The sequence below is a fragment of the Vanacampus margaritifer genome, chromosome 10 (genome assembly GCF_051991255.1).
Source record: "Vanacampus margaritifer isolate UIUO_Vmar chromosome 10, RoL_Vmar_1.0, whole genome shotgun sequence".
Taxonomy (NCBI): Eukaryota; Metazoa; Chordata; class Actinopteri; order Syngnathiformes; family Syngnathidae; genus Vanacampus; species Vanacampus margaritifer.
In genome coordinates this window covers 19,460,782-19,485,623 of record NC_135441.1, presented here as the reverse complement: position 1 = coordinate 19,485,623, position 24,842 = coordinate 19,460,782, and the positions used below count along the sequence as shown (strand labels likewise).

The following is a 24,842-nucleotide window of genomic DNA, read 5'->3' as shown; positions in this document are numbered from 1 at the left end:
ATGATTATATAATTTACATTAATTCAGGCTGCCTGTGTTACCAGTAATAACTAGAAACTGCTCTTAATCAAGTCATGATAATTTTATTGTTGTGAGCAAGTACAAATGACAGATTTTTCTTGGATGTCACTGTTAACAGGAGGTTTTTACGGACCACTTAGAAAGAAAGAATAAAAGAAAGAAAGAGAAAGAGAGAGAGAGAGAGAGAGAGAGAAGTATACACCCATTGTTGACAGCTAGTGTGTCAAATTTCTATTCACACTTTACAAAGCCTTTAAGGGTACCAATCTAATAAGAAACCATTTTATCCCTGACTTGACTAAACGGTACAGTGCTATACAGTACAATACTGGACTGTACTAAAATTTCTGGGCACCCATTGCAATAGCTTCTGCACCATCTGCTGGTGAGAAATCGTTACAGCGTTTCCCAGAAATTCCAAGTACAGCACTAGTACCAGGGTTACTTTTCAAATGTAATCCGTTACAGTTAGAAGTTACCTGCTAAAAAATGTAGTTAAAAACATAATCCAAGTAGCAAATACAAATAGCAAAAATCTTTGCGTAATTAAAAAGCATGTAGGCGATTAATTGATTGAACGATTGATTGAAGGCCATTTGCTGTTTTCGAACTGTCACTGAAAGCAACCACACCTCAATAATGGATGGATGGATGGATAGAGTCATCCAATGAAGATGATGACGCATGACATCAACCGCAAAATGAACTTTTATCCTAGTCACAAGTTTGGCAGTGGATATGTTGTGCATGATGTTTAAATAGTGAATTGGTGGCAGGATGATTTGTTTGGAAGGTGTAACTCACATTATGGTTGTAGGCTAGCGGGCTAGCTAGCAAGAAGCTACAACGCGTAGCATGCCGCTGGACTCTCAGCTCAAACTTTCGTTCCGAGTAAGTTCCAGTGAATACCGGTCGCCATTTCCTCCTCCCGCCCGTGAAGCTTTTTTTAAATTCCCCGCGTGTGGAGGACACGACTAGTCAGTTAGTCCCTACCTGCCCGACATGTAACAACAGTCCCACTCGCGCGGGCGTGCACGCGCTCTCTCTCCCTGTCGCGCTCTTTCGCTCTCTCTCTCTCTCTCGCCCTCTTTCGCACTCTCTCTCATCGTAGAAATTGTAATCCCTCGAAGTAACCCCTATTTTTAATAAATGTACCTGTAATCTGATTTTTGAAAAATCCTAAAACTGAAATGGAATAGTTACTTCTTCTTTTTTTGGTAGCCTGAGCACTACAGTATTTTACTTCTCAGACGTTTGACTATACTGCTAATAAAATGGGTCATAACATCCATTGATTTGTCAAATCCAATATTTTCATCGGACTATTCCCAGCATAGGTTTGAATGAAATGGCTCTACTTTTTGAGTCTGTGAGAAAACCAAAAACGATCTAAAACTGGATCACGACTGTGCATGTTGCATCAGTTGTGGTGTCTCATGTAAAAAAAATTGTCTTCAATTTCATCTCTTCATTTTTGTTTTTCCATTTAAAAAACTCCACAATTCAAGACTCTGCTTGTGAGCATCATGATCACAGTTTTAATAGAAAAGACAGCAATAATATAAAAACATGAACAACCTTATGGAACATTGACGAACGAAAACAAAATCAAAGTTCTACAAATATTTAAAAAGGCTGTTGTAATATTTCCTCTTTTCTCTAGTCGTGGCAGGTTTGGCACTGCTTACAAACATTTTTTATGGCCATCGTATTAGGTACACTATATATACTATATATTGTCAATTGTCAATAATTTCCATTGAACTGGTGGGCATTGAGAGCCGAAGTCTTGCAGGTTTTGCATGTTGCCCTTCTCCAACACAGCTGATATATGATCAGCTCATCAGCAAGCACTGCATTATGGCAGCATGATAACGATCCTGTTGATTGGAATCAGCTTGTGTTGGAAGTGAGAAACCTCCAAAACCTTTTGCCCACCTCTGATGTAGATGGAGGGCTTACGGGCCAAGGATGACCTCTAGTGGTGTAAATCTAAATAATAATACAGATTGCTCCATCTTGTATTGGAAGGCGTACTTAATACTGTGGCCAGTAAGTACTTAAAATTGACATTTAAAGTGTAGAATGGACAGCATAATCAAGACATTGGTATCTACATTAAACATACAATCAGGAACAAATGTAAATAAATGCTATACAGAACAGCATTCATTCTTATTATCCTGCTTTTATATCTAACAGAATCACTCTGGGTCTGGAAATGTAACGAACTTGATATGTCACTTTCATCATAAAAATAACACTGGTGGTGCATCCCGGTACTAGTTTTAAAAATAGTATAATCAAAATAGTAAATGTGTCTTTAGTATTTACACAAATAATGTCATTTTTTAAGACAAGGCTTAATGACACACACACACTGATGATTATGAGGTATGGATGAGGTTCAACTTTCAAATTGCACTGAAGGAAAAACATCCCAAAAACAGCTAATAGATAAATAGGTTGAACAAAATGTTTACAGTTTGTTCCACTATGTATGCTATGGGGAACTGCATTGAAATGTTTCCTTTTAATCATTTAACATTGGTGGGTCAAAACATCACGTGCTGTTCTTTTATTTTAAAAATAAACAACTTAGGAGTGATGTTGGTTTAGAACCATTTATACATTGGACCGACACCTCTGAACTAACCGCAAATAAAGATATGGGGACAAAAGTGCGGAAATTATTTTGGTTGGCGTACACTTGAGCAAGGTATCGAATCTCCCCAAACTCAACTCAGTAGTATAAAGTAACATGTACATTTTTATTTTTTAATAAATTTGTCACATGGACATCTGTCATATGATACTTACGTATCATCCATTCATTCTGAACAAACTGTATAATTATATATTTGCTGATATAGACGACACTTTACTACAACCTTCTATCTTAAGCTTTACTGTAACATGCTCTGTTGCAGTCTTGCTCTCTAGGCAGTGTGGCTAAAACAAAAAAAAAAAACATTTAGCAGTGAAGAAGCTACCAAAAAAAAGTTTTATTTTGTGTCATCAGCTCTCATATAAAATTGTCATTGTAACACTTATGCCACATATGTACAGTACCATGTAAACAGTGGGATATAGTTTAAACCCGGTAAAAAAACAAAACAGGGTTTTGTGATATTAAAATAAGACCAAGGTAAATCATTTCGAACCTTAGTCCACCATTAACATGACCAATCCTGTACAACTCAACTAAAAACAAATTTGAAAGAAAGCTCATCTAACTGCGGCTGTGTTCAATAACATTCAAACTTGAAATAAACGGGTGCTAATGCCTGTGATAAAACCCAAATATGTTTCAGCTACACGCTAGACTTTTCCTGACATTTTTTTTTTTTTAAATCTTACAGTACAAGCCATGGGCTGCAGAGCGCTACCACGACATCAGAGGCATCTCGAATGCACAAAATTCAACACAGCCGTGACATTGCCAAGAACCGCACGTTCCGTCCCCTCTAAAAGCGACGAGAAGACTGGTCAGGGAGACCAGACCATTTCAGACCGGCCAACAGCAACATTGAAGGAGTAGCAAGAAAGAAAACTGTCTTTTTCTTGTGTGGGCTATAGAGCAACGTGGCAATTAGAATAATAATAAAGAAAAAAAAATCCCAAACATTTGTTCAATGAAAATGAGGGTTCAACAGGTGTAGAACATCTGAACTATGCGATTGTATAATTATTATTATTTTTTTTTTTTAAACATTGAGTTGTACAGGTTATAGGTCACAATAATAGTGGGAAACATTTTAAATTGGTTTTACTTAGTCTCGTTTTTTCTAATAGCTAAACTGGGTGGTGAAGACCTACATCTACTGTGAACATCTTATTGGGAGAACCTGACAGTGCAGCCTGTAACTTCATATTTCTGCCCCACCACTTTAACCAGCCTCATCTTTAATATTTGGCACTTTGTAGGCTTTTCGGTTATTCCGGTGTTTGCGATAGCGTTGATGGTTTCTTGGATTGGAACACGCGGCTTCGGGTGATTGAGCACAACCACGGGCTGGTTCGGACCCGGCCACGTCACCAGCTGCTCCGACTTGAGTGGGATCAAGCTGGTGGTGTTGCACGCGGTTGTCCGGGTGTCAAATTGAGGCGCTGGCGGTTGGGGTCCATTCCCGCCGTTAATCTGCACGCCACGTTCGTCCACTCTTGTCAACGAGACAGTCAAGAATTTGGAGATGTCATATTGATGATTTAAAACAGCGGCCACATCTGACGCGTTGTTCAAAACAGGCTCGGTATTTTCCGATTTCAGGTCAGGAGCGCGGCTGCAATTGTTCGTCTGCGTCGAGCTGGTTTTGGCCGCCTTGAGATGCACTGGGCTTGACGGCTGCTGCTGAATGACTTCTACGTTGCTTTCTACTTTCACAGACTCACACGTCCGGTTCATCTGTACCCGTTCTTTGCAATTCGAATCCGGCGTCAACTTCTCAGCGGTGCTGCTTTTGTCCATCACGATGTCCCGCAGTGCCATAACCAGCGGCTGCATAGCACCCTTAGCGTCTCCTTCTTGTTCGCTCAGGGAAAACACAGAGGAGATGATTGGGAAGCCCTCGGGCTTTGGTGTGTCTCTCTGAGACGTCAGCTTGCTTGGGGGGACGCCATGAGGCCAAGATGGAATCTTGGACTCGGAGCGAGATGGCACCACGCACGTTTTGGCCGATGGGTACACGAGGACCGGCCGCCGCACTGTGACGGGACTTGGCAAAGACGAACGAGGAGTAGCGCTCTCCTGGAAAACATTGACTTTTGGGGGAAACACTCGAAAAGTTGCACCTGAAGGAATATTCAAGGAAGTGGGTTGCTGGTTGACACCTATTGGAGTGTTCATGACTTTAGAACCAGTGTTAACGTTGAGGCGAACCACATTGGATACACATTTAACAGCCGTGTCTCGGAAAGAACTTTCTGTCCTGGCTGCCTTTGCAGGAATACTCTTGCACTGATCTGGAATACTTTTGAGCCTTTCATACGTTTTGTGTTGAGATCCATGTGATCCTGTTATTGCCGGCTGCGGGATGCAGGTCGGCATTATGGTCTCACTGGTCAAGAGAAAATTGGTCACTTTGGCTCGATCATGGACAGGATCACTCCGTGTCGATGCGATTTCATTCCTTTCTATCACAGGACTGCAGACGGTTTTGGAAACCTTGGTCGGACTGTCTAAAATAATTACCTCCTGTGACGTCCTTTTTAATGTGAGTTTCTCTTTGCTAGCTCGATTTGACATGAGGCTTTTGGACGTGCTGACTTGATTAACCCTTTCTTGCGTATTTGTTACATTAGAGGAATATAGGTCACGCAAGAAAGTGCATTGCTGACCCGCTGTCTTTGTTTCCAATTGTTTTCTGTTGACAATGCACATTCCCATATTTGTCAAGTTTACATCGTTTGGGGGATTCGATTTGGACGCCAACGTCTTGACTGCTGTGACATTTTGTTGACATGTTGTTCTCGTGTCTTTCATTCTGCCCTCGTGTTCTTCTTGTGAAACCAGCCTCAGCTTTAGCTCCTTTGACCCATTGACAGTTTTTACTTCCACAAGTTCAACCAGGCATCCAGCAGGGATACTTATTTCGTCTGGGAGTGACACTGTTAATGCCCCGTTGTGATGAGTAACACTTTCTGGATCACCATTTGAAGAAATGGGAAAATTTGTGTTCATTGTTCTAGCTTTCTGCCCAGCTTTAGCAAGACTGACAATGGGCATGCTGAGGGATGGTACAGTCACTTGAACTGGCGGTTGCATTGTGTGCTCAGCACTCTTTACACTGACCTGGGGATCCTTGCTCGCCCGAACCCTAATTGTTTTATTATGCACACACTCAATGTGCTTTAAAAGGCTATATCTCCGCATGTAGCGCTGTCCACAGTGCGGACATGAGAAACTTGACTTCATGTGTTTCTCTAGAGTGTTTATATCCGTATTGCACACCATGTGGTCTAACATGTGGCTCTTGAAGAACTGCATATCAGACGTAGCAAATCCACACTTGGCGCAATGCATCGTGTCAAGAAATCTTGGCGTACGAACCAGGAAACCCTGTGGTTGTTCGGTGTTCCCCGTGGAGGGTAAGCTTTGACAGTTGACAGGCTTCATGATGATCACTTGGCGGCGGCGGCGGAGGTAGCGGCAGCAGCAGCTCCACCCACTTCCACAGCTTCACACCAACATCTACATGTGTCTCCGCCTTCTGGCGCCACAGTTTACTGTATAGAAAGGAGTATTCCCCCACAAGATCAGAAAGATGAAGACGTTAACGATTGTACACCCCATCTGTCTGAAATGAAATGCATTTAAGAACCACACTGGAAGCAATTGTGTGTTTTGTAAATGCTTCTGTAGAGGACCATTTGCTAGTATTGTAGCACGTGGCTATGGAAATTAAATTATGCCCATAGTAGTGGAGTCTTGGACCCCCAGTTAATAATCTTATAGCTTCCTTTATTACGATGTAAAATTCAAATGATATATAATCCGTTGTGAGATGACTTTGATGATTGCACGGATGGGGAACTGCACTTATGACTTGTGTTACATTGTGAAATAAACAAAAAACTTTAAATGGTTTTGATGACAGAGACAGACCAGTCCCCCAATGGCCTCCCCCACCCCCATATTAGTCATTTGAGACCCATACATTGCACAGCGACTAAAAACATCCGACAACATTCGTCAACACGCCTAGGCAGCGTGAACAATTTAGCGTAATTACATTAAGATATAATTTCATTTTTTTCCCTCGGGGATAGAGAGAGTCGTTTATTCTGACTACAAAATAAAGGCCGAAAAAACCGAGGATAGCAAAAGGGTCTGACGAAAACACGCCCCTGTAGTCCAACGGTTTATTCGCGAGGCAGAGAATGCTGTTTACGTACCTTGGTGCAATATTTTGCAAACGCGTTAGCAGGAAACATTGAAAAACATTTTTGGGAGCTGGATGCTTGCATAAAATGTTCTTATCTTAGCGTGTCGAGTCGCCGTTAGCTTCACGTGAACCACTATGCTAGAGAAATTCCGGAAACGTATAACCACGTTCAAAATAAGACTAGATCTTTATTCATATTTTTAAACTAAACCCGTAGTTATGCCTGTTTCGCATTTGCTAAGCAGTCAATTGAAATGCTAAAATGCTTTAAAATAGGTGGAGTTGTGTGATGAGAGAGTGTTTTGTGATATTTGTAGAGTGATATTGTACTTCGAAAGTTACAACCGGATGACTATTGATGTAGCTGGCTGATAGCTGACAGCTGAGACAAACGGCGGTCGGTGTTATGCTTTCTGAAAACATACGTAAATCTTGCGTTTACTGGAATTATACTTACGCTGGAAATCCACAACGTTTCAAAAAGTCACGTAAACGACCTAATTGGTTGCAATCGTTTCTCGACCGGAAACAACAACTTTTTAACTCAGCAGCACACATGTAACCTTCATGTACATTGGGATTTAGAGTAAGACGTTAGTAATTAGCCATTTTAACACAAAATGACGCTGAAATGATGGAAATATGATGTTTGTAAAGACAACCAGGTTTCTTCAAAGGTATGTTTGCTACTATTTAAGATTGCATTAATGCATAAAACACCACACGAGAGTTCAATATTTCAAGTCTCGTCGCTCTTGTTTTCACACGTTGTTGTAAAATGAGCCTCACCGTCACCATTGTAGGGACCTTTTCTAGGATTTACACACCATTGTTGCGATTCATAATGACACAGCAGCCACTGGCTTTTGGCTTGACCCTCCCACAACCTCGTTTGTCCCTCACCCAGCTTCCTGGTTATGGCGATAATAACCCGCCTAACTGTCACTCCAACCCCCTTCCTTTTCTTCTTCTCCTCGCCCGTCACTAGGCATTTCTCGTCTTCTTTCGGTGTTTTCCGTCGCAGAATGGCAGCATCGTCAACAAGCGAGGTGACCCGGTTCGACTTCCTGGTGGTCGGCGGTGGTTCCGGAGGTCTGGCGGGGGCTCGGAGGGCGGCGGAGCTGGGCGCAAATGCAGCCGTGATCGAGAGTTATAAACTCGGAGGTACCTGCGTGAGTAAAAACTGCAAACACCTGACACCCCACGCGTGGCAGTCAACAGCGAGGACTCGAAGCCCCCGGAAGCTTCCCTGGTAGACCGTTAAAGTATGTCGAAGATAAACGCCAAACAAATTGTTTCTGATACACAACATTAAAGTCTAGTTTGGTCGACTCGACTGTAGTCTTTTTCTAAAGTCTATTGTAAACACAAAGATAATCAGTCTGCTTTTATGGAGAACTAAAGAAATTAGAGAATATTTACTGTTTGGAGGTTTCAATTCTGATGATTTGTTGCAGTGGTTCTCAAAAATTTTACCCCAAGTCCACCACCCAAAAATGAGACAGAGGTTTAATTCATACTGGCAGTGATACTTTTGCGGACCCTTAAAGAGAACCCACGTACCACACTTTAAGAATCCCAGCTTTTTTGCTGTAATACTTGAATTTACTCTCTGAAGATCAGTAAAATCTAATTTTATCTTGCATAGAGGGTTTCCAAACTTCAACTTCAAATCTCAATAAGGAAAAATGTCATAGACAGTTAAACATGTATTTCACTATTTGAGTTGAACGACTTTGTGTTTGGAAATATTAGGTTCTGCATGTGTACCTAATATTGTGACAAGAGAAGTTGCATAGAGGAAATGTTACTCTTGTGTGTCTTGCACCAATTGTTATGTTGATTGTATTAAACCAAAAACATTTGTCAGATAAAGTTCCCTGTTTGGTACGAAAATGTAAACATACTTGTTTAGTTACAAATGTTACCCAACCACCCCCAACACACCATATTTTTATGATATCAACTATTATCACATTTAACCAAAAATATGTGCTAATTTTTACAGGTCAATGTTGGCTGTGTCCCAAAGAAGGTAAGCCTTTTTAAATCTCCATGTAGAAACACCACCATCATCTTTGCTGAAAATGTACAGGTCAAACTTGTCTTAAAACTTAAGGCTGCTTCCTCTTCCTTACCAGGTCATGTGGAATGCGGCAGTCCATGCAGAGTTTCTTCATGACCACGCAGATTACGGCTTTGACGTAGAGAAAGTTAATTTCAGTTGGGAGTAAGTGATTTCTGTGTCGACATTTGTTGGGAAAACTTGTTTCAGCCATGAATGGAGGATATGCAAGGTTATAACCATGTGCATGTTAGCTCTTGTTAACGCACTAAGCCTAGTCAAGGTTATTGAAAGGCAGACTTCAGTGAGGCGTTCAAGACAAAGTAGATAAGAGATCACTTACATACCATACAGGTAGAGATGAGGCGAGGCTGATTTCATTATTTGTGCCTTAATGTGTTTATTCTTACATTATTCTGTGTCTCCATATTGTCGTTTCTTTCCAAAGAGATAGAGAAGCATTTCAAGGAAAACAACATTGAACACAGATTTAATAATACACTGTCGCCAGCAGCTTCATAATGAGCAAACCCGGAAAACAGATTATCCCTGTGATAATGTGACAGATACCTGAATATGCTCAAATGTTGTTCAAACTATCATGTCATCAACCCGCAGCATACACAGGGCTTCTGCTAACCTGTTTTCTGGGCTTGGTCATGTGACGTTTGAAAGCAGCGTTTAATATTGCCCAACTTCACATCATTTCAGAACACTTTCAAAACACTTTCTTGCATGATGTTTTGTGACTTTCGTAGCATATTTTCCTGATTGAATTCTGACTTGTACAAACTCAGGGACATTTGAGGTTCTATTGTATTCTTTTGAGACTGAAGAAAAAAAATGTAAAGGGTAATGCTTGATATATTGTAATTTTCTATGTTTTCAGAACACTTAAAACGAAAAGGGATGCCTACATCAGTCGCCTGAATCAAATTTATCGCAACAATCTTGATAAGGTAAGGACAAATCTGTTTACAAAGTGTGACATTTTCCCCAAATTCCAGAAGGTTTAAACTTGTTGAAATTTAAAATATACACCAAATAATAATTTCTGTAACATCTCATCCCGGCTAGGCTCAAATACAAACCATTGAAGGTCATGCCAGGTTCACTAACGATACAGAGCCAACGTTGGAGGTCAATGGCAAGAAGTACACAGCGCCTCACATCCTCATCGCCACTGGGGGGCAGCCTTCTGTGCTGAATGATGCTGAGATTCCAGGTGGGACCTTCTAAAATACTTACATTGATTATAATTGGGAATCTGCTAACTCATTAACTGCCAGTGACGCCGATAAACGTCAAAAATTCATTTGAACTATTTCTATTAGTTCAATTTTTTCCCCACTTTTATTAACAAGAGTATTAAAAACCTAGATATTTTTTGGAGGGGGGGGGGGAGAAAAGATTATTAAAAATTCAGGCGATTAAAATTTGTAATTGTAATTAATCGCATGACTTCAATAGTTAACTCACGATTAATCACAAATTTTATAACTGTTCTAAATGTACAATAATTTTTTTCTAGGTTTTAATACTCTTGTTAACAAAAGTGAAAACAATTTTAAACTAATATAAATAGTTCAAAATATTTTTTTATGTCTATAGCCTTCAATGGCAGTGAATGAGTTAAGCTCAATTGTTAATATAATTTGTTATTTGATAAATACAGGAGCAAGTCTGGGAATCACCAGCGATGGCTTTTTTGAACTTGAAAGCCTTCCGAAGTAAGTATTTATTTTTGATCTTATTTTGATGTCTTGCTAAAAAAAAAAAAAGAAATGTACGTACAAATAAACAATTGTACACTGTCAACAGGCGTAGTGTTGTCGTGGGTGCCGGTTACATTGCTGTGGAGATAGCGGGCATCCTCACTAACCTGGGCTCTAAAACTTCCCTCATTATACGGCAGGGTGAGGTAAGAAGATGACTTTTAAGTTGTGCACGTATAGCTATTAGTGTAGAATGCAGTGGCTTATGAGTGACCGGATTTCATTCCATTAATTCATTGGAGAAAGATGAGTTGAGATACAAGTGGTTTTGATTTACAAACATGGTCACGAAACACATTAAACTCCTAAATCAAGGCACCACAGACGCTCTAATATTTATTCATTTTGTAGGTTTTGAGGAACTTTGACAGCTTCATAAGCACAAACTGCACCAAAGAGCTACAGAACTCTGGCGTGGATTTGCGAAAGAACTCGCAGGTGACATCGGTGCGCAAAACCAACGCAGGGCTTGAAGTGACGCTTGCCACCAAAGACACAGAGAAGAGCAGCACTATTTTGGAAGTGGACTGTGTTCTGTGGGCTATCGGCAGGAAGCCCAACATCTCAGGACTAAATATCGGCCAGATGGTATGTGTCACTAAATGATATTTAATGTCATTTGTTTTGGTCACCTTTATTTCAGCTCCATTTCATTTAAGATGGATTGTTAAGTGTTATCCAAATGATGGATGTACATATTTAGTTTAAATGAGCTGATACATGTCATGTCAAAGACGTCCAGTGGCATAATTCAATGAAATCTCTTGACGTTAAACAATCCTTTCTGCTGGTCAGCCTCCATTTCTTTCCATTGGACATAATGGAAATAGATAAAATGTTTTTGGTCAAACTGTAGCAATCATAAACCCAAGAAATAAACAACAATGTAACATTCTCAGTTGTCATACACACTTACACAGTTAAAAGAAAAAACTGTTAACTCATGTACTGCCATTGACGGCTATAGACGTCAAAAATTCATTTGAACTATTTCTATTAGTTTTATATTTTTTCCCACTTTTGTTAACAAAAGTATGCAAACTGAGTTTTTGTTGTTGTATTAGAACAGATATAAAATTTGTGATTCATCGTGAGTTAAATAGTAAAGTCATGCGATTAATTACGTTTAAAAACTAATCGCCCGATGCCCCTAATTTTTAATTTTTTTCTTAAAAAAAAAAGTTTGTATTTTTATCGGGAGTTAACTAGTAAAGTCATGTGATTAATTACGTTGAAAAATTGTCATCGCCCGACGCCCCTCATTTTAAATATTTTTTTCTTTAAAAAAAAAAATACATTAAAAAATGTTTTAAAAAAAGATTTTTTTTTTTAAAGAAAATATTATAAATTAGGGGCATCAGGCGATTAAAATTTGTAATCGTAATTAATCACATGACTTTACTAGTTAACTCACGATTAATCACAAATTTTATATCTGTTCTAAATGTACAAAAAAGATCTAGGTTTTCATACTCTTGTTAACAAATATGGAAACAAAATGTCTGATGAATGAATGAAAATTAAATTTTGACGTCTATAGCTGTCAATGGCAGTGAATGAGTTAAGTAAATTAACTTTGTCAAAATTATTGGGGCATTGCAGAAATGTGTGCAATTATACGACTTTAGGGGCATTCCGTTTACCTAAGTGGTTTCACAAAATTTCATAAACAAATTGCCTAAAAATAATATAATTTTTCTACTGTTCAGTTATAAAATAGCCTTTCTTTGTGTGTGTGATGTCAAAATTATTTATTAGCCCATGCATGAGTCCCCACCAATGATGTCATAGCATAACAGAAACATCACAGCAGTTACAAAGTAACCAATCAGGTTGCTCTGACGTCATCCCCTATAATGCTTGCTGGTACAGTATATTTTTATGGTGTTTGAATGGATGTCATTTTATGTGATGTATTCAACCCGTGTTGTGGTGCAGAATTTTATTGCGTTGTTGTTTGATTATCTCTCAGATTTCATACCTATTTTTTTTCTAAGGAATTTTTATTTGGCCTATGTTGTTTACATAGTAGCAATGGGAAGGGCTTGCACTAGCTTAACAGGAAAAACTGGTGTAATAGCGGATTAAAAGGGTAGCTGAATGCCTGCTTAGTCAGAGAACATTTCTATTTCTGGTTCATTAATAAAGGTAGTGAGCTGTATACCGTGAACCCAGAACCATATAATAAAATACTTGACTAAAATAGCAGCAAATGTTAAAAAATGAACATTGTTGTGTGTTTGTGTTGTCAGGGTATAGACACAGATGAACACGGCCACATCGTGGTGGACGAATACCAAAACACCAGCCGGCCAGGAATCTACGCTGTTGGAGATGTTTGCGGCAGAGCTCTTCTCACGCCTGGTAAAGATGTGACGTGCATGTATGTAAAGACATTGTTGAAGAAGTGGAGTGAACATTAAGCATTTTGTTTTTTCGTCAGTTGCCATCGCTGCTGGCAGGAAGCTGGCGCACAGACTGTTTGAGGGCAAAAAGGATTCCAAGTTGGACTACTCCAACATTCCCACGGTGGTGTTCAGCCACCCACCTATCGGCACAGTGGGCCTCACAGAAGGTGAGTTGAGAGGACCTTCCAGACTGTCGCATTCACTGGTAAGTTGTAACTCACTCTCGACTGTTGATACCTGCAGAGGAGGCCATAAAAAGCAGAGGAAAGGAGAACGTGAAGATCTACAAGACCTCCTTCACGCCGCTGTATCACGCCATCACCAGCCGCAGGAGTCTGTGCATCATGAAGCTAGTGTGTGTGGGCGAGGAGGAGAAGGTAGGAGTTAGATAGTTCAGAAATAAAAAAAATATATTCAAACTGGTGATTGTGGCAAAGCACTACATTTATATTAGGCAGGACCATGGCCTCACTAAATCAAGCTCCTCCTTTCACTTCAAAATAGTTTATTGACCACAACATGGCGCCAAAGCAATACTTTTATATTCAGGGATGTGATTTTTCCGCTAATTCGCGGAATTCCGCGTTTTTTTTATCTCCCCCCCAAAAAAAAAAAATTCCGATTTTTTTTTTTTTTTTTTTTAGTAGTAGTTCATTGTGTATGCACATGACTCCGACAGATAACATCTTCTGCTATAACAAAGACATTTGTGGTATGCTCTAATATGAGTTACTTTTCATTTGGTCATGATACAATTATTTGTTCATGAAATTTGAATTCTTCAACATTATTTATGTGTTAACTTAGTAATCACATTAGTTAGATATGATGATATTCTCAGTGATAGTTTTTAAAAGCAAAGGCAGTCCAATGTTTTTGAATGTGACTGATTTTGAGTTGACTAAAACTGCCATTTTATATGGGATAGTTCGATATACATTGAAAATTTATGCTGTTGTTTTGTCTATTTCTTTGTCATGTGAGTGCATTGAAAGTACTTAAAAACACGGAAAACCCATGAGCTCCGGGGGGCTTTGCCCCTCTTTTCCCCCACCAGGGCACTGCCCTGGACCTAGCTGGGTGCCAGCGGCCCCCAGACCCCCGGCTAAATTTTCAAATAATTTCACTTTGGTCAAATCACATCCCTGTATATTAGACAAGTCTTTTTCCTAAGCACAAAAAGAGAGCAAAAGTGAGCTTTTCAGCAAATAACAGAGGATAGGGGATTGGTCGCCCCAAAAAAAATCTGCAAATGGTGAGTGACTATGTGGGGGAACACTAACTAGCCCAAAGCAAAGCAAACTGTGTGTTATGATGTCCTCTATATTGTGACAAGGACCATGCACTTTACATATTGGCCCACATATTATTTCAGCAACGTGGGAGATTACATGCAAAGCCGGCTGCATAACGATTGGATTGTAATTGCCAGGTCGGTGTAGGTGTTAAACATGCTAATGTTGCCCATGTTTTTTTTCCCTCTAGGTGGTAGGTCTGCACATGCAGGGTCTAGGCTGTGATGAGATGCTGCAGGGCTTCGCTGTGGCCGTCAAGCTCGGTGCTACCAAAGCAGACTTTGATAAGACTGTCGCCATTCACCCCACCTCCTCCGAGGAGCTTGTCACCATGCGTTAAAGGGACACAGCTGATTCTCAAGTACTTACGTTAAAGTACAATAAAGTCCAGTTGATGAGTTGCTTGATAAAACGACACTCATTTGTACTCATTTAAGTGCACAGCCTTTCTTTTTTTCTTCCTTTTACAAAACTGCATCATGACTGAATTGTAGTTTTTGAAAATTGTACTGTGGGTCTTGATGACTGAGTGGTAATTAAAATGGACTCTTACTTTCAGTGATTGATTTAGTGATTGCATGAGAAGCCCAAAGACCTCAATCTGATTGTATTATGTTTGATCCTAAGTGAGTCTTTCGTCAAAAGTTGAAATCTGATCTAGGAACCGATCTAGTACCAATTACAAGTCATAACACATCTACTGTACTGTAATAAAGAATAAACATGCATTCTGTTTTCATACGTGTTTTGGGGATTCTCCTTGCTTTTATTGTTTGTTTTTAACTCAAAACTGTTGTGCTGTAGCAACCATCTTAAAATCCACTCCCTGGTCTATTGTGTTTAAGTTTACATAGTAGGTTGACTTAGGATAAAGAAACTAGAACTACTGCTCACACCTGAACCAGGGGTGGGGAACCTACAGCCCCCGGTTGATCTATGCAGATTACAGGGCATTTTACGTTAATCCTCAAATTTAACCTGGAAACCAAGTACTGTACTCCAAAGTTTTTTTCTGAATAAAAATCTAAATAAATACAAAAATGTTTTTAAATATAATATTTAGATATTATGATGGTGTATTACTGTGAACATGTTTAAATAATACAGTATCACGGTGAGTAAGCATAAAGAGGAAAAAAAAAACGTTCGTTAACAAACGTCAGGTGACGCCAGTTAGTAAATCTCGCGATAAGTAATGTCACGTTACTCGAATCCAGTGCACAGCGCTGCACTCACGAGAGGATTAGCGTGACGTCCTCGAGTGTCATGGTCACGTGTTCATTATGTTTGTAGCGCTTGCAGTTTGGCCATAGCGTCGCGAAAATGGACACAGACTATGCCGAACAAACCTCACCGTAGAACGGTACGACTTTTGTCAAACACCTCATCCGATTTTATGCGCTTGTTTGGTCACGTTAATGTCGTGAGTCGACTAAAGTGCCGAACGTTTCTCGTCTTTACGTGAGTCCGGTGCTAGCTTGTTAGCCGGCTTTAGCAGCCTAAGCACAACCGGTAAAGGCAGTTATTGACCTTATCACTAACGACAACATTCACGTCAAGTATCGAAGTATTGATGTTAACGTCATTTGTGTGCTGACGGCTAGGCTCCGTTTCTCGACTGTGTCATGCCCGGAATGGCGAAGCCTCGGGAGTTAATCTGTTTGAATGAGTTTAAATTGGCAGGCAGGAGCTGCTAACTAGCATATCTGATTAGATTTTTTTTGTGTGACACTTTCCAGTTGGTCCTCGTCAACAACCAGGATGCTCCCCAGCCTGGCCCACAGACCGTGGCAGGTCTTCTGCAGGGTCTCCTGGAGGCACAGGTCAAGGTTTCCACAGCCGTGCCTCGGTGAGGTTCACCCTGTCGTGATTACTTGGAACTTTTCATGATTTGCTTTTGAATGTTTACGTCTGGCAGGGTGGCATACTAGGGGTACGTTTAGCTCGTGGTTCAGACCCCTGGACTGTCGAGTTGCCTCGCTGGGAGCAGCTCAAGTCCACTTCTATTCCACCTTGGGAAACAGCAAAGATGGACCTCCAAAATCTCCGTCGGATGGCACTGAAAAAGTGGCTGCAAAACCCAACATAAACGCAACAGGTAACCATAGTGGTTCTCAGACTCTTTACACCAAGTACCACCATTAGGACCGACATTAAAATACTGTAACATGATGCACAGTTTCCTCATTAACATGGCTTAGATATAGGAAAATAAAAAAAAATATGTTCTTTAATTGTGATAAATTTTATATATGCTGCACGTAATTTAATTAAAATGAGTGTTTAAAAACAAACAGGGTTAAATGTATATATTGTACTTAAACGTTAAATCTAACAGCTTTTTTAAAAACAGATATGTCACATACATTTCCGTTTTATTGGAGTTCCAATTTCTTGTAATACATGTTTAAATTGAGACTGTATTGACACAGTTTTTCTTTCAATAGGTTCTGCAGTAAAGGGGCTCACTAAAGCAGAGACCATTCAAGTGAAAGGTAAAGTGAAATCTACTATGACTCATGATTTTTCCCTTTAAAGCTATTCAACATTTTACTTTTAATTTTCTAATGTTGCAAACTGTTTAGTACCTTAACAATACCAATACTTTGAGGGGTTATTTATGGCATGATGTACAGAGATATTAGTAATGTTATCATAATGTGTTCATTTTGTAAATTTTTACATTTTAATATTGTTTTCTTTTCAGTGACCTTACTTTTATAGTGTACACTTTAGTTTCAGGAATATATGTGAGCTTCTCTGACACCTTTTTGTATTTGAAAAGCAACAAGAAAAAAGCCTTTTATCCATAGATGTGTGTGTTTTATAATAGACGATGATGTATGTACAGAATATTGTACAGTACATATCGTGGAAAAATGGTGCCCATTAGATTATCCTTCTTTCTGCTGCTTTTCATTTAAGGTGATACATTTATTTGTTGGTGTCTGTCTTACTTTTACCAATGAAAGTTGAAAAGAAGAACAAATTGTGCAGTATGTAGGAATATCCTTGAGTGTTTTGTATATTTTTATTCAGACCACATTCATCAAACTTGCTAAGATTAATATCCATATTGGAAATTTACTTCTTATGGCGCACCCAAACTGACTAAAATACATAATTGATAGCCAAAGTATTGACATTGGCAGCACTAAATATAACTAAAGAACAGTACAGAAAACACAAATGAATCCAAAACCCCTTTTGCCAACGTATTGTTGTGCTCAGCAAATTGATTCCTCACAACACTATTTGTGAAACCCTGCTCTAACCTGCAGTGCTTGAAAACATCCATTAACTAGAAAAGCACTCTTGTAGTCTTCCGCCAAGGCCAAATAAAATGAATTTGGATGAGCGCCCAATTGCACATTAATAGACATCCACCTCCTTCTTATGTCTGAACTCTGCTCATTCTTTGATATCCTTGCCTTTTGTTATGCTTTATCCATCCTCAAAATTTGGTCGAGTACTTTTGCTTTCATCCTTGCTAGCAAACAAAATGGTGAAAATATCAACTTGCATATTGTTTCTCCTGCATTCAGTTCGGGCCGTCCTGAAGAAGCGCATATATGGCGCCAAGTACACTCAGAATAACTTCATCACGGCCGTCCGAGCCATGAATGAGTTCTGTCTCAAACCGAGGTAACGCTTCATGTTGAGCAGCTCACATTCCTTTCGGGTTAATAAGTGACCGCGGTGTTGCGATTAGCTAATAGCAAGGAGCATTGTTATCTCACGTGAGCGTTTGTGCATTTTCATCATGTCTCACATGGACTCACAGTGACCTGGAGCACCTTCGCAAGATCAGAAGACGCAGCCCCCACGATGACACCGAGGCCTTCACCGTGTTCCTGCGCTCAGACGTGGAGGCCAAGTCGGTGTTAAACCCATTACTTGAAGTTATCATTCATGAAAGAAATGTTGCTTTGATTCACTCACTTCTCTCACTACATATTCAGAGCGCTGGACGTGTGGGGAAGCCAAGAAGCTCTGGCCAGGGAGCGGAATCTACGGAAGGAAGTGGAGAGAGAGTACCAAGAAAGTAGGATTTTACTTTTCTATTTTCAGTTTACAGTGCTTATAATTTACATACGATGCGCAGATACTAGTTATGACATAGCTATTTAGAATGGTCAGTTTCACAATTCTTACACGCCTTTTCATTCGACTTTAATTTACAACTTTAAAGAGGCTGTGGTACTTCTAATGATTGCATTAAAATGATGCTCCAGACAATACCAATTTGTGTGAAATGAAAAATGATCTTTCTTAAATCATTGTCTCTCCTTTTCTTACCTCTAGATATCTTTCGTAGTCAGCAGCTATTGAAGGAATACAAAGACTTCTGGGGAAACACAAAGGTACCGATCTTTACCTTCACTGGATACTTTATTGTGAAATTTTAAAATCTAATAAAGTCCATTACAAGAGATCTATCGATAATAATGAATGTCCATGTTGATTGCATCGCAAAACGGTGTATCAGTATTTCTATATTTTGGTTACCCGGAGGGGGACAAACTGAAATGTTTTGTGTGTCTAATATAACGTCGAATTATAACCTCATTAACATTAAGAAAAAATGTCTCTACTGTTCTGATAAAGCCCCGATCAGGCAAAAGGACAACATTTCTGCAAGGTCCAGGCAAAGTAGTCATGGTCGCCATTTGCATGTAAGTGAAGTACAATTTTTATTTGTTTCCATTATTAATGTGTAGTATTTGCTAAAAGCACTTTCGTAGCTCATCCGGTCTTTAAAAAAAAAAAAGGATTGTAAGAATTGCATCTCATATGAGGTCCTGTTGGTGTACTCAATTAAGATGATTGCATTAGAGGACACGTTCACTCGTGCAGTCACATGAACCCAAGACGTTTTTTTTTTTTGGGGGGTTCTTCAATGAGTGCATGAAAAAAGGCTTACTGGACATTATTATGAGTCCTTTAGATGCTCGCTAAACTGATGTGATGTTACACGTAATGATTTTAACTCCCAAATTGTTATTACCCCAACAATAGATGATATGTTAACAAGGGCTGGGTGACTTTATTATAATTTTTTTGTCAAAAGGATTTTTTTTTCTTTTGCGGAGAGAGCCAGAAGGGGTGCAGCATTACAGACAATAAATTAAACCTGATCTGTATAATGTCATTTGCATTTGGTAAATTACATTTTGGTGAATAAAGTCTGATAACAATTACCTTCTATGTCTTTTTCATTTTTTGTCTGCTGCCTTTTTTTGTGTGCAGAAATGGGCTGAACTTCTTTTTCAAGCTGCTGGCGTGGGTCTACACGGGCTCAGCGAGCATGTTTTCCGAAGCCATCCACTCTCTAGCCGACACGTGCAATCAGGGCCTGCTGGCACTGGGCATCAGCCAGTCCGTGCGCAACCCCGATGCTGGGCATCCGTAAGCCTTTTTATATGCGTCTCTGTCATGATGAGAGGAAGTACAGGTGATCGCAGAGCTTGGGTGTTTTGGATTACTCTTTTCAGGTACGGCTTCTCCAACATGCGTTACATCGCCTCCCTCATTAGCGGCGTGGGCATTTTCATGATGGGCGCCGGCCTCTCCTGGTACCATGGTATCATGGGGCTACTGCATCCGGAGGCTATTGAGTCTTTATTATGGGTGAGTGTCCAATCAGACTCCCTATCTCTCATAAAAGTCATCCAAAAAGGGAAATAAAGGTCTGCGCTTTCTTTGTGGCAGGCATACTGCATTTTGGCGGGCTCTTTGGTGTCTGAAGGAGGTACGTCATAGATTTTCAATTTATAGTGAACCCCTGCCAGGATAGGAACCGACTCTTTCACAAATGGTGAAAATACGCCAATTATTCACGCCCCTCCTTGGAGGGGTTCCTAATTGACTATAGATGCCACAAAGTGTCAGAAAAGCACTTTAAAACTTTTGGAATTATATAAGGACACAAACTGGTATTGCTATCAAAACCATGCATCTAGCATGTACACAATCATGAACCCATGGTACATAAACACTATTGAGCAGTTCAATTATTAAACAAAAACAAACCACCTTCACATTAGGCTCATCAGTAGTATTAGCATATTAGCCTAAATAACACTCTAGCACAAACAGTTGGGCAACCAAATATACGCTCAAGGTTCCATGAAGTGGTACCAAAGTAATACTTTTATTAGGATTAAGATTGCAAATTTGAAAATGTCAAACCGCGAATAAGCAGGGGGTTACTATACTGCAGTTTTCTCCGCCATGTTTTGTTATGTATAATTTGTTTTTTTTGTTTTTTTTCATTCTACAGCCACATTACTTGTAGCCATCAATGAAATAAAGAGAAGCGCCCAAAACCATGGACTCTCCTTTTATGAATATGGTACGTTCCAATTCAAGTACAGCATTTCTGCAAAGGCATTCAAGTTAAGATGGTAGTAATTAGGGGAAGGCCTTTCTTTGTATGAACTTGTTTAGAAGAATGTCAAACATTACCAAAAAAAAAACAATTAAAAGGACTAATATGGAAAATTGCACACAAACGTCAGGAACCAGGGTAGACTGAACAGGGCAAATATATATGTGGAGGCGTATAACAGTGAAGTCTTATTTATTCACTGACGTAATTATAGTTGGTACCTATTTTATTTCAGAAGGATAAGGGAGGCATTTATTTGTCTAATGCGTGTATTTGATGTATGACTGTATGTATGCATTATATTAGTCCTAGCTTTGAGTTGCTAGAAAAGTGGCAGCTAAACCAACATGGCAGATTGCAGCTGTTAATGTACATTACAAAAATAGGTCCCGCCCATACAACTCAGTGCAAGATATATATATATATATATATATATATATATATATATATATATATATATATATACGTTTGACCACTTTATGAATATAATGTGGCTATACAAGCTACTGAATGTAGAATATTCAATTTTGAATCGCAACTGCCACCTGCTGACGAAAAGTGAAACTGCAAATACCCTTTGTCACATACGTCGCATCCCAGACAGAGTGCTGGAAATTCGAACCTGAATCCAGTCTGAAAACTATTGGCCAGAGGCTTGCAGGAGTACCCATTGTGAACAGATAAGGTGTTAATCTACTAATTAGATGACATTTATTTTTTCATAAATGGCCAAATAAAAAAAGACAACGGTAAATATATTTTTTAGGGAAAAAAGTTCCATATTACAGCTTGGTTTGTAAAAGTGACAGTATGAACTACAATGAGCCCAAAAATGACCCTGAATAAAACTAAAGGCATATTTTTTGCACAGTAATGCAGAGTCGAGACCCGAGCACCAACGTGGTTCTACTTGAGGACACCGCCGCCGTGCTTGGTGTCATTATGGCTGCGGGCTGCATGGGACTCACATCGCTCACAGGTAAATGGGAAGTCATTCTCCCAGTAACGTAGTTCATACAAACTATGATTAGTTGATCTCTTGATTGTCTGTCTTGAAGTTTAATAATAATCACCTTTGATTTATTCTCATATATCAACCTCATGACCCCCTGGAGCTGATGAGCAGTTCTTTATTATCACTCATATGAACTTCTCTCTCATTCCCTTCCTAACCCCATTTTTGTGTCGTGTCTCGGATTTTCCATAGGCAATCCGTACTACGACAGTCTGGGCTCGCTGGGAGTGGGAACGCTGCTTGCCACAGTCTCAGCCTTCCTTATCTACACCAACACGGAGGCGCTACTGGGACGCTCCATACAACCCGAACGTGTCCAGAAGCTCACAGAGTTCCTGGAGAACGACCCTGCTGTGAGGTGAGCAGGCGTTTTTACATGTCAGGAAGTTTCATTTTGTGTTGAAATATCTAGAGCAGCATTCCCCGGCACCCGGATGGTGGGACTTTTAGTAACATGCCGCACTGAGAGACCATTATGAAAAGAAGCTTGATTTTGAAAATCAGGTACATCCTCCTGTGCCTCTGTTTACGTCAAGATAGCAAAAATAAATGGGGGGAAAAAACATCTTTGGAGTGCTTGAAAAGGCTTAATGATTAAACCAAAGAAGAGCTAACAATGTGTTCAATTTGTATATGGCCCAATGTTTGTAATGGCGTTCCCCAGGGCTCCATCTTAAGCCCACTACTATTCCCCGTTACTAATTTAGGTCATGGTATGAATGGAGTCAATTTTATTTTTTATGCAGTATATATTGTAGTTTATTGTGCTGGTGCCTCCCTCTCAGAGCCTCTTGTCAACTTGTAGGATGTTTTTGACGTTTTCCAGAGCTGACTTTTTTTCTTCTTTTTTTTTTTAATGTCCAGAGCCATCCATGACGTGAAGGCCACCGACATAGGACTGAGCAAAGTGCGCTTCAAGGCGGAAGTCGACTTCGATGGGCGAGTGGTGACACGCTCTTATCTGGAAAAGCAAGACATCGACCAAATCCTCAATGTGAGTCGAAGGACTCGTCGCATTGTATTTATCACGTTGGGTGCACTCGCACAATTGGAAAGCTGAGGTTTGATGCTCAACTGTGTTCTACGTGTGGTTGGCATTGCAGGACATTCAACAGGTGAAGACGCCGGAAGATCTGGAGAGCTTCATGCTGAAACACGGTGAGAACATCATCGACACCCTGGGCGCTGAGGTGGACCGCTTAGAGAAAGAACTCAAGGTAAGTGAAAGCTTAAAAAAAAGAGAGAAAATGCACACTGTATAGTGGTATCTTGACTTACAATGATTGATGTAAGTTATTTGCTTTGAGTAGCAAGTTAGCTTGGCCCAACCCAACTCACAATGTTGCTCATTACATCCAACACAAATACTACAGTTGGTACAGCAATTACTCAGTATGAAACCAGTTCATTTCTTTAGTCTCTTTTATTATATATATAAAAAAAAAAGGAACCAACTGATATGGATTTTGTGACACTAATGCCAATTTCAATGAAATTGTGATAACCGATTAATCGGCCAATTATTTCTTCTAATCCATACACTTTACTTCCTGCCAAACCTACTGAATAGCATTTACTGTTTCATGCGAAAGTAATATCATACATGTTTTTTGTTTTTGTTAGTTTTTTTTTTTTTGGGGGGGGGGGGGGGTGCAGGAACGACTTAATGGCATTTCACTGGGAAAAATTGCTATCATATGTGTAAATTAAACTTGGCCATGTGACAAATTAAACTTGTAAATTAGGATACCACTGTAAAAAATTGATGAGTTTTGTTAATAATGCTTGCTTCCTCCACAGCAACGTAACCCTGAGGTCCGCCATGTAGACCTGGAGATCTTATAACACTGACGTGACGCTTAAGAACCTGCAAGATGAAGAAGAGGAAAAACGACAAGCACGCCTGCCCTCTGCCGTTTGCCTCCCATTCCTAATGAAATATTGCTTCCTCACAGGCCTCTGTGTAAAGACACTTGAACATTTTCGTGACAAGTTAACGGTACCGAACAGGTTCAACGCAATCACGTTATATGACAGAAGTTCTCCTTCCATTTCAGCACAGGTATGACTGTTTTCATTGACGTTTCCACCCTGATGACTTCACAACATGATATCATGTTACCAATCAAACTACAGTACCCACTACCTTTTCACATACATGATGTAGATTAATACGATTTATTACAAATCGTGCATTAAAAAAAAAAAGTGTTCCGGCTTACATAGTGAAATTTGATTAGCGTGAATTGCGAAACTATTATCAAAGCACACTTCATAATGTGTATTTATGACGACAGTATATATATATATACGAGTTTTGGTATTTGCTATCCAACAGGGTAAGAAATAACATTTTATTTTATTCTCTGCTCTGAAAAAACTCTCTTTCCTTATTTGGCAAAATATCTACGGAAATGAATTTTCTCCGTTTCCTCAGAGTGTGCTCCCATGTTTTTATTTTGAAGGCCGCTTTACTTGGGGCCACAGTCATTTCATGTGAGCTAGTGAGTCGTATGCATAGTGTAATTTTTGACTTGTGAGAGTTGAAGTACCACTGATTGTGTGTGTGGGGGGAGGCGGGAAGTATTTACCGCACTGATGCAGGAGTTGGAACAAATTTGAAAAAAAATAATTTATTAAATTATTTTGATTTCTGTCGATGTTGTGGATGTCCTTAATTTTCACCTAATCTAATATTGTTCACTGTAAGATCATGTATACTTGGGTCTTTACAAGCATAACGTTTTCATGTTGGTCATGATGGTGGTGCTTGGAGGGCCAAGCGTTTTTTAAGGTGGTACTTACAACAATGAACAATGAGCAATAGTGGGAAGGGGAAAAACAGTAAGTGACTAGGTAAATCAATGTTTTTGTTGTTGTTTTTTTAAATTGAAGTAACAAAATTTGACACACATTTTGGCATTTAAACACTTCAAATTCCAAATTGCCAACCTCCATTCCTTACACCCAATATATATAGAGAGATCA

General features: G+C 39.6%; 3 protein-coding genes across 7 annotated transcripts; 2 read left to right on the top strand and 1 right to left on the bottom strand.

Moving 5' to 3' along the window:
- Positions 1-1,531: 1,531 nt before the first annotated feature.
- znf518b (zinc finger protein 518B) lies at positions 1,532-7,868 on the bottom strand. 2 transcript variants are annotated; one of them, XM_077577771.1, is made up of 2 exons: positions 7,733-7,868; positions 1,532-6,246 (listed from the first exon to the last, which is right to left on the bottom strand). In XM_077577771.1, exon 2 carries the CDS (start codon positions 6,134-6,136, stop codon positions 3,857-3,859), a length of 2,280 nt encoding a protein of 759 aa, XP_077433897.1. In that variant the 5' UTR covers positions 6,137-6,246; positions 7,733-7,868; the 3' UTR covers positions 1,532-3,856. The 2 variants fall into 2 exon arrangements, with proteins under 2 accessions (XP_077433897.1, XP_077433896.1); XM_077577770.1 differs by lacking the exon at positions 7,733-7,868 and adding an exon at positions 6,916-7,068.
- On the top strand, positions 7,273-15,187 carry gsr (glutathione reductase). Of its 4 annotated transcripts, none has more exons than XM_077577774.1 (13): positions 7,273-7,582; positions 7,930-8,077; positions 8,914-8,940; positions 9,047-9,135; positions 9,860-9,929; positions 10,048-10,195; positions 10,646-10,700; positions 10,792-10,891; positions 11,097-11,333; positions 12,998-13,109; positions 13,189-13,320; positions 13,397-13,530; positions 14,639-15,187. In XM_077577774.1, the coding sequence occupies exons 1-13, from the start codon at positions 7,548-7,550 to the stop codon at positions 14,786-14,788; spliced, it is 1,437 nt and encodes a 478-aa protein (XP_077433900.1). In that variant the 5' UTR covers positions 7,273-7,547; the 3' UTR covers positions 14,789-15,187. The 4 variants fall into 4 exon arrangements, with proteins under 4 accessions (XP_077433900.1, XP_077433899.1, XP_077433898.1 ...); XM_077577773.1 differs by having other exon boundaries at positions 7,894-8,077; XM_077577772.1 differs by lacking the exon at positions 7,273-7,582 and having other exon boundaries at positions 7,741-8,077.
- A 492-nt stretch (positions 15,188-15,679) lies between these two features.
- slc30a9 (solute carrier family 30 member 9) lies at positions 15,680-24,512 on the top strand. The gene is made up of 18 exons (XM_077578868.1): positions 15,680-15,811; positions 16,188-16,297; positions 16,367-16,546; positions 16,896-16,943; positions 17,994-18,093; positions 18,233-18,325; positions 18,411-18,493; positions 18,754-18,812; positions 19,057-19,124; positions 19,699-19,857; positions 19,944-20,079; positions 20,161-20,200; positions 20,732-20,803; positions 21,711-21,818; positions 22,047-22,212; positions 22,719-22,848; positions 22,958-23,071; positions 23,655-24,512. Exons 2-18 carry the CDS (start codon positions 16,210-16,212, stop codon positions 23,697-23,699), a joined length of 1,689 nt encoding a protein of 562 aa, XP_077434994.1. The 5' UTR covers positions 15,680-15,811; positions 16,188-16,209; the 3' UTR covers positions 23,700-24,512.
- The last annotated feature ends 330 nt before the right edge of the window (positions 24,513-24,842 follow it).

Excerpts from the sequence above, each read along its gene's own strand:
- znf518b (XM_077577771.1), bottom strand. The coding sequence starts at position 6,136 with ATGAAGCCTGTCAACTGTCAAAGCTTACCCTCCACGGGGAACACCGAA.
- gsr (XM_077577772.1), top strand. The coding sequence starts at position 7,823 with ATGGCGATAATAACCCGCCTAACTGTCACTCCAACCCCCTTCCTTTTC. Across the intron at positions 9,136-9,859 it reads AAAGTTAATTTCAGTTGGGA|AACACTTAAAACGAAAAGGG; the intron begins GTAAGTGATTTC and ends CTATGTTTTCAG. Across the intron at positions 10,196-10,645 it reads GAATGATGCTGAGATTCCAG|GAGCAAGTCTGGGAATCACC; the intron begins GTGGGACCTTCT and ends TGATAAATACAG.
- slc30a9 (XM_077578868.1), top strand. The coding sequence starts at position 16,210 with ATGCTCCCCAGCCTGGCCCACAGACCGTGGCAGGTCTTCTGCAGGGTC. Across the intron at positions 19,125-19,698 it reads GTCATGGTCGCCATTTGCAT|AAATGGGCTGAACTTCTTTT; the intron begins GTAAGTGAAGTA and ends TTTTGTGTGCAG. Across the intron at positions 21,819-22,046 it reads GGGACTCACATCGCTCACAG|GCAATCCGTACTACGACAGT; the intron begins GTAAATGGGAAG and ends GATTTTCCATAG.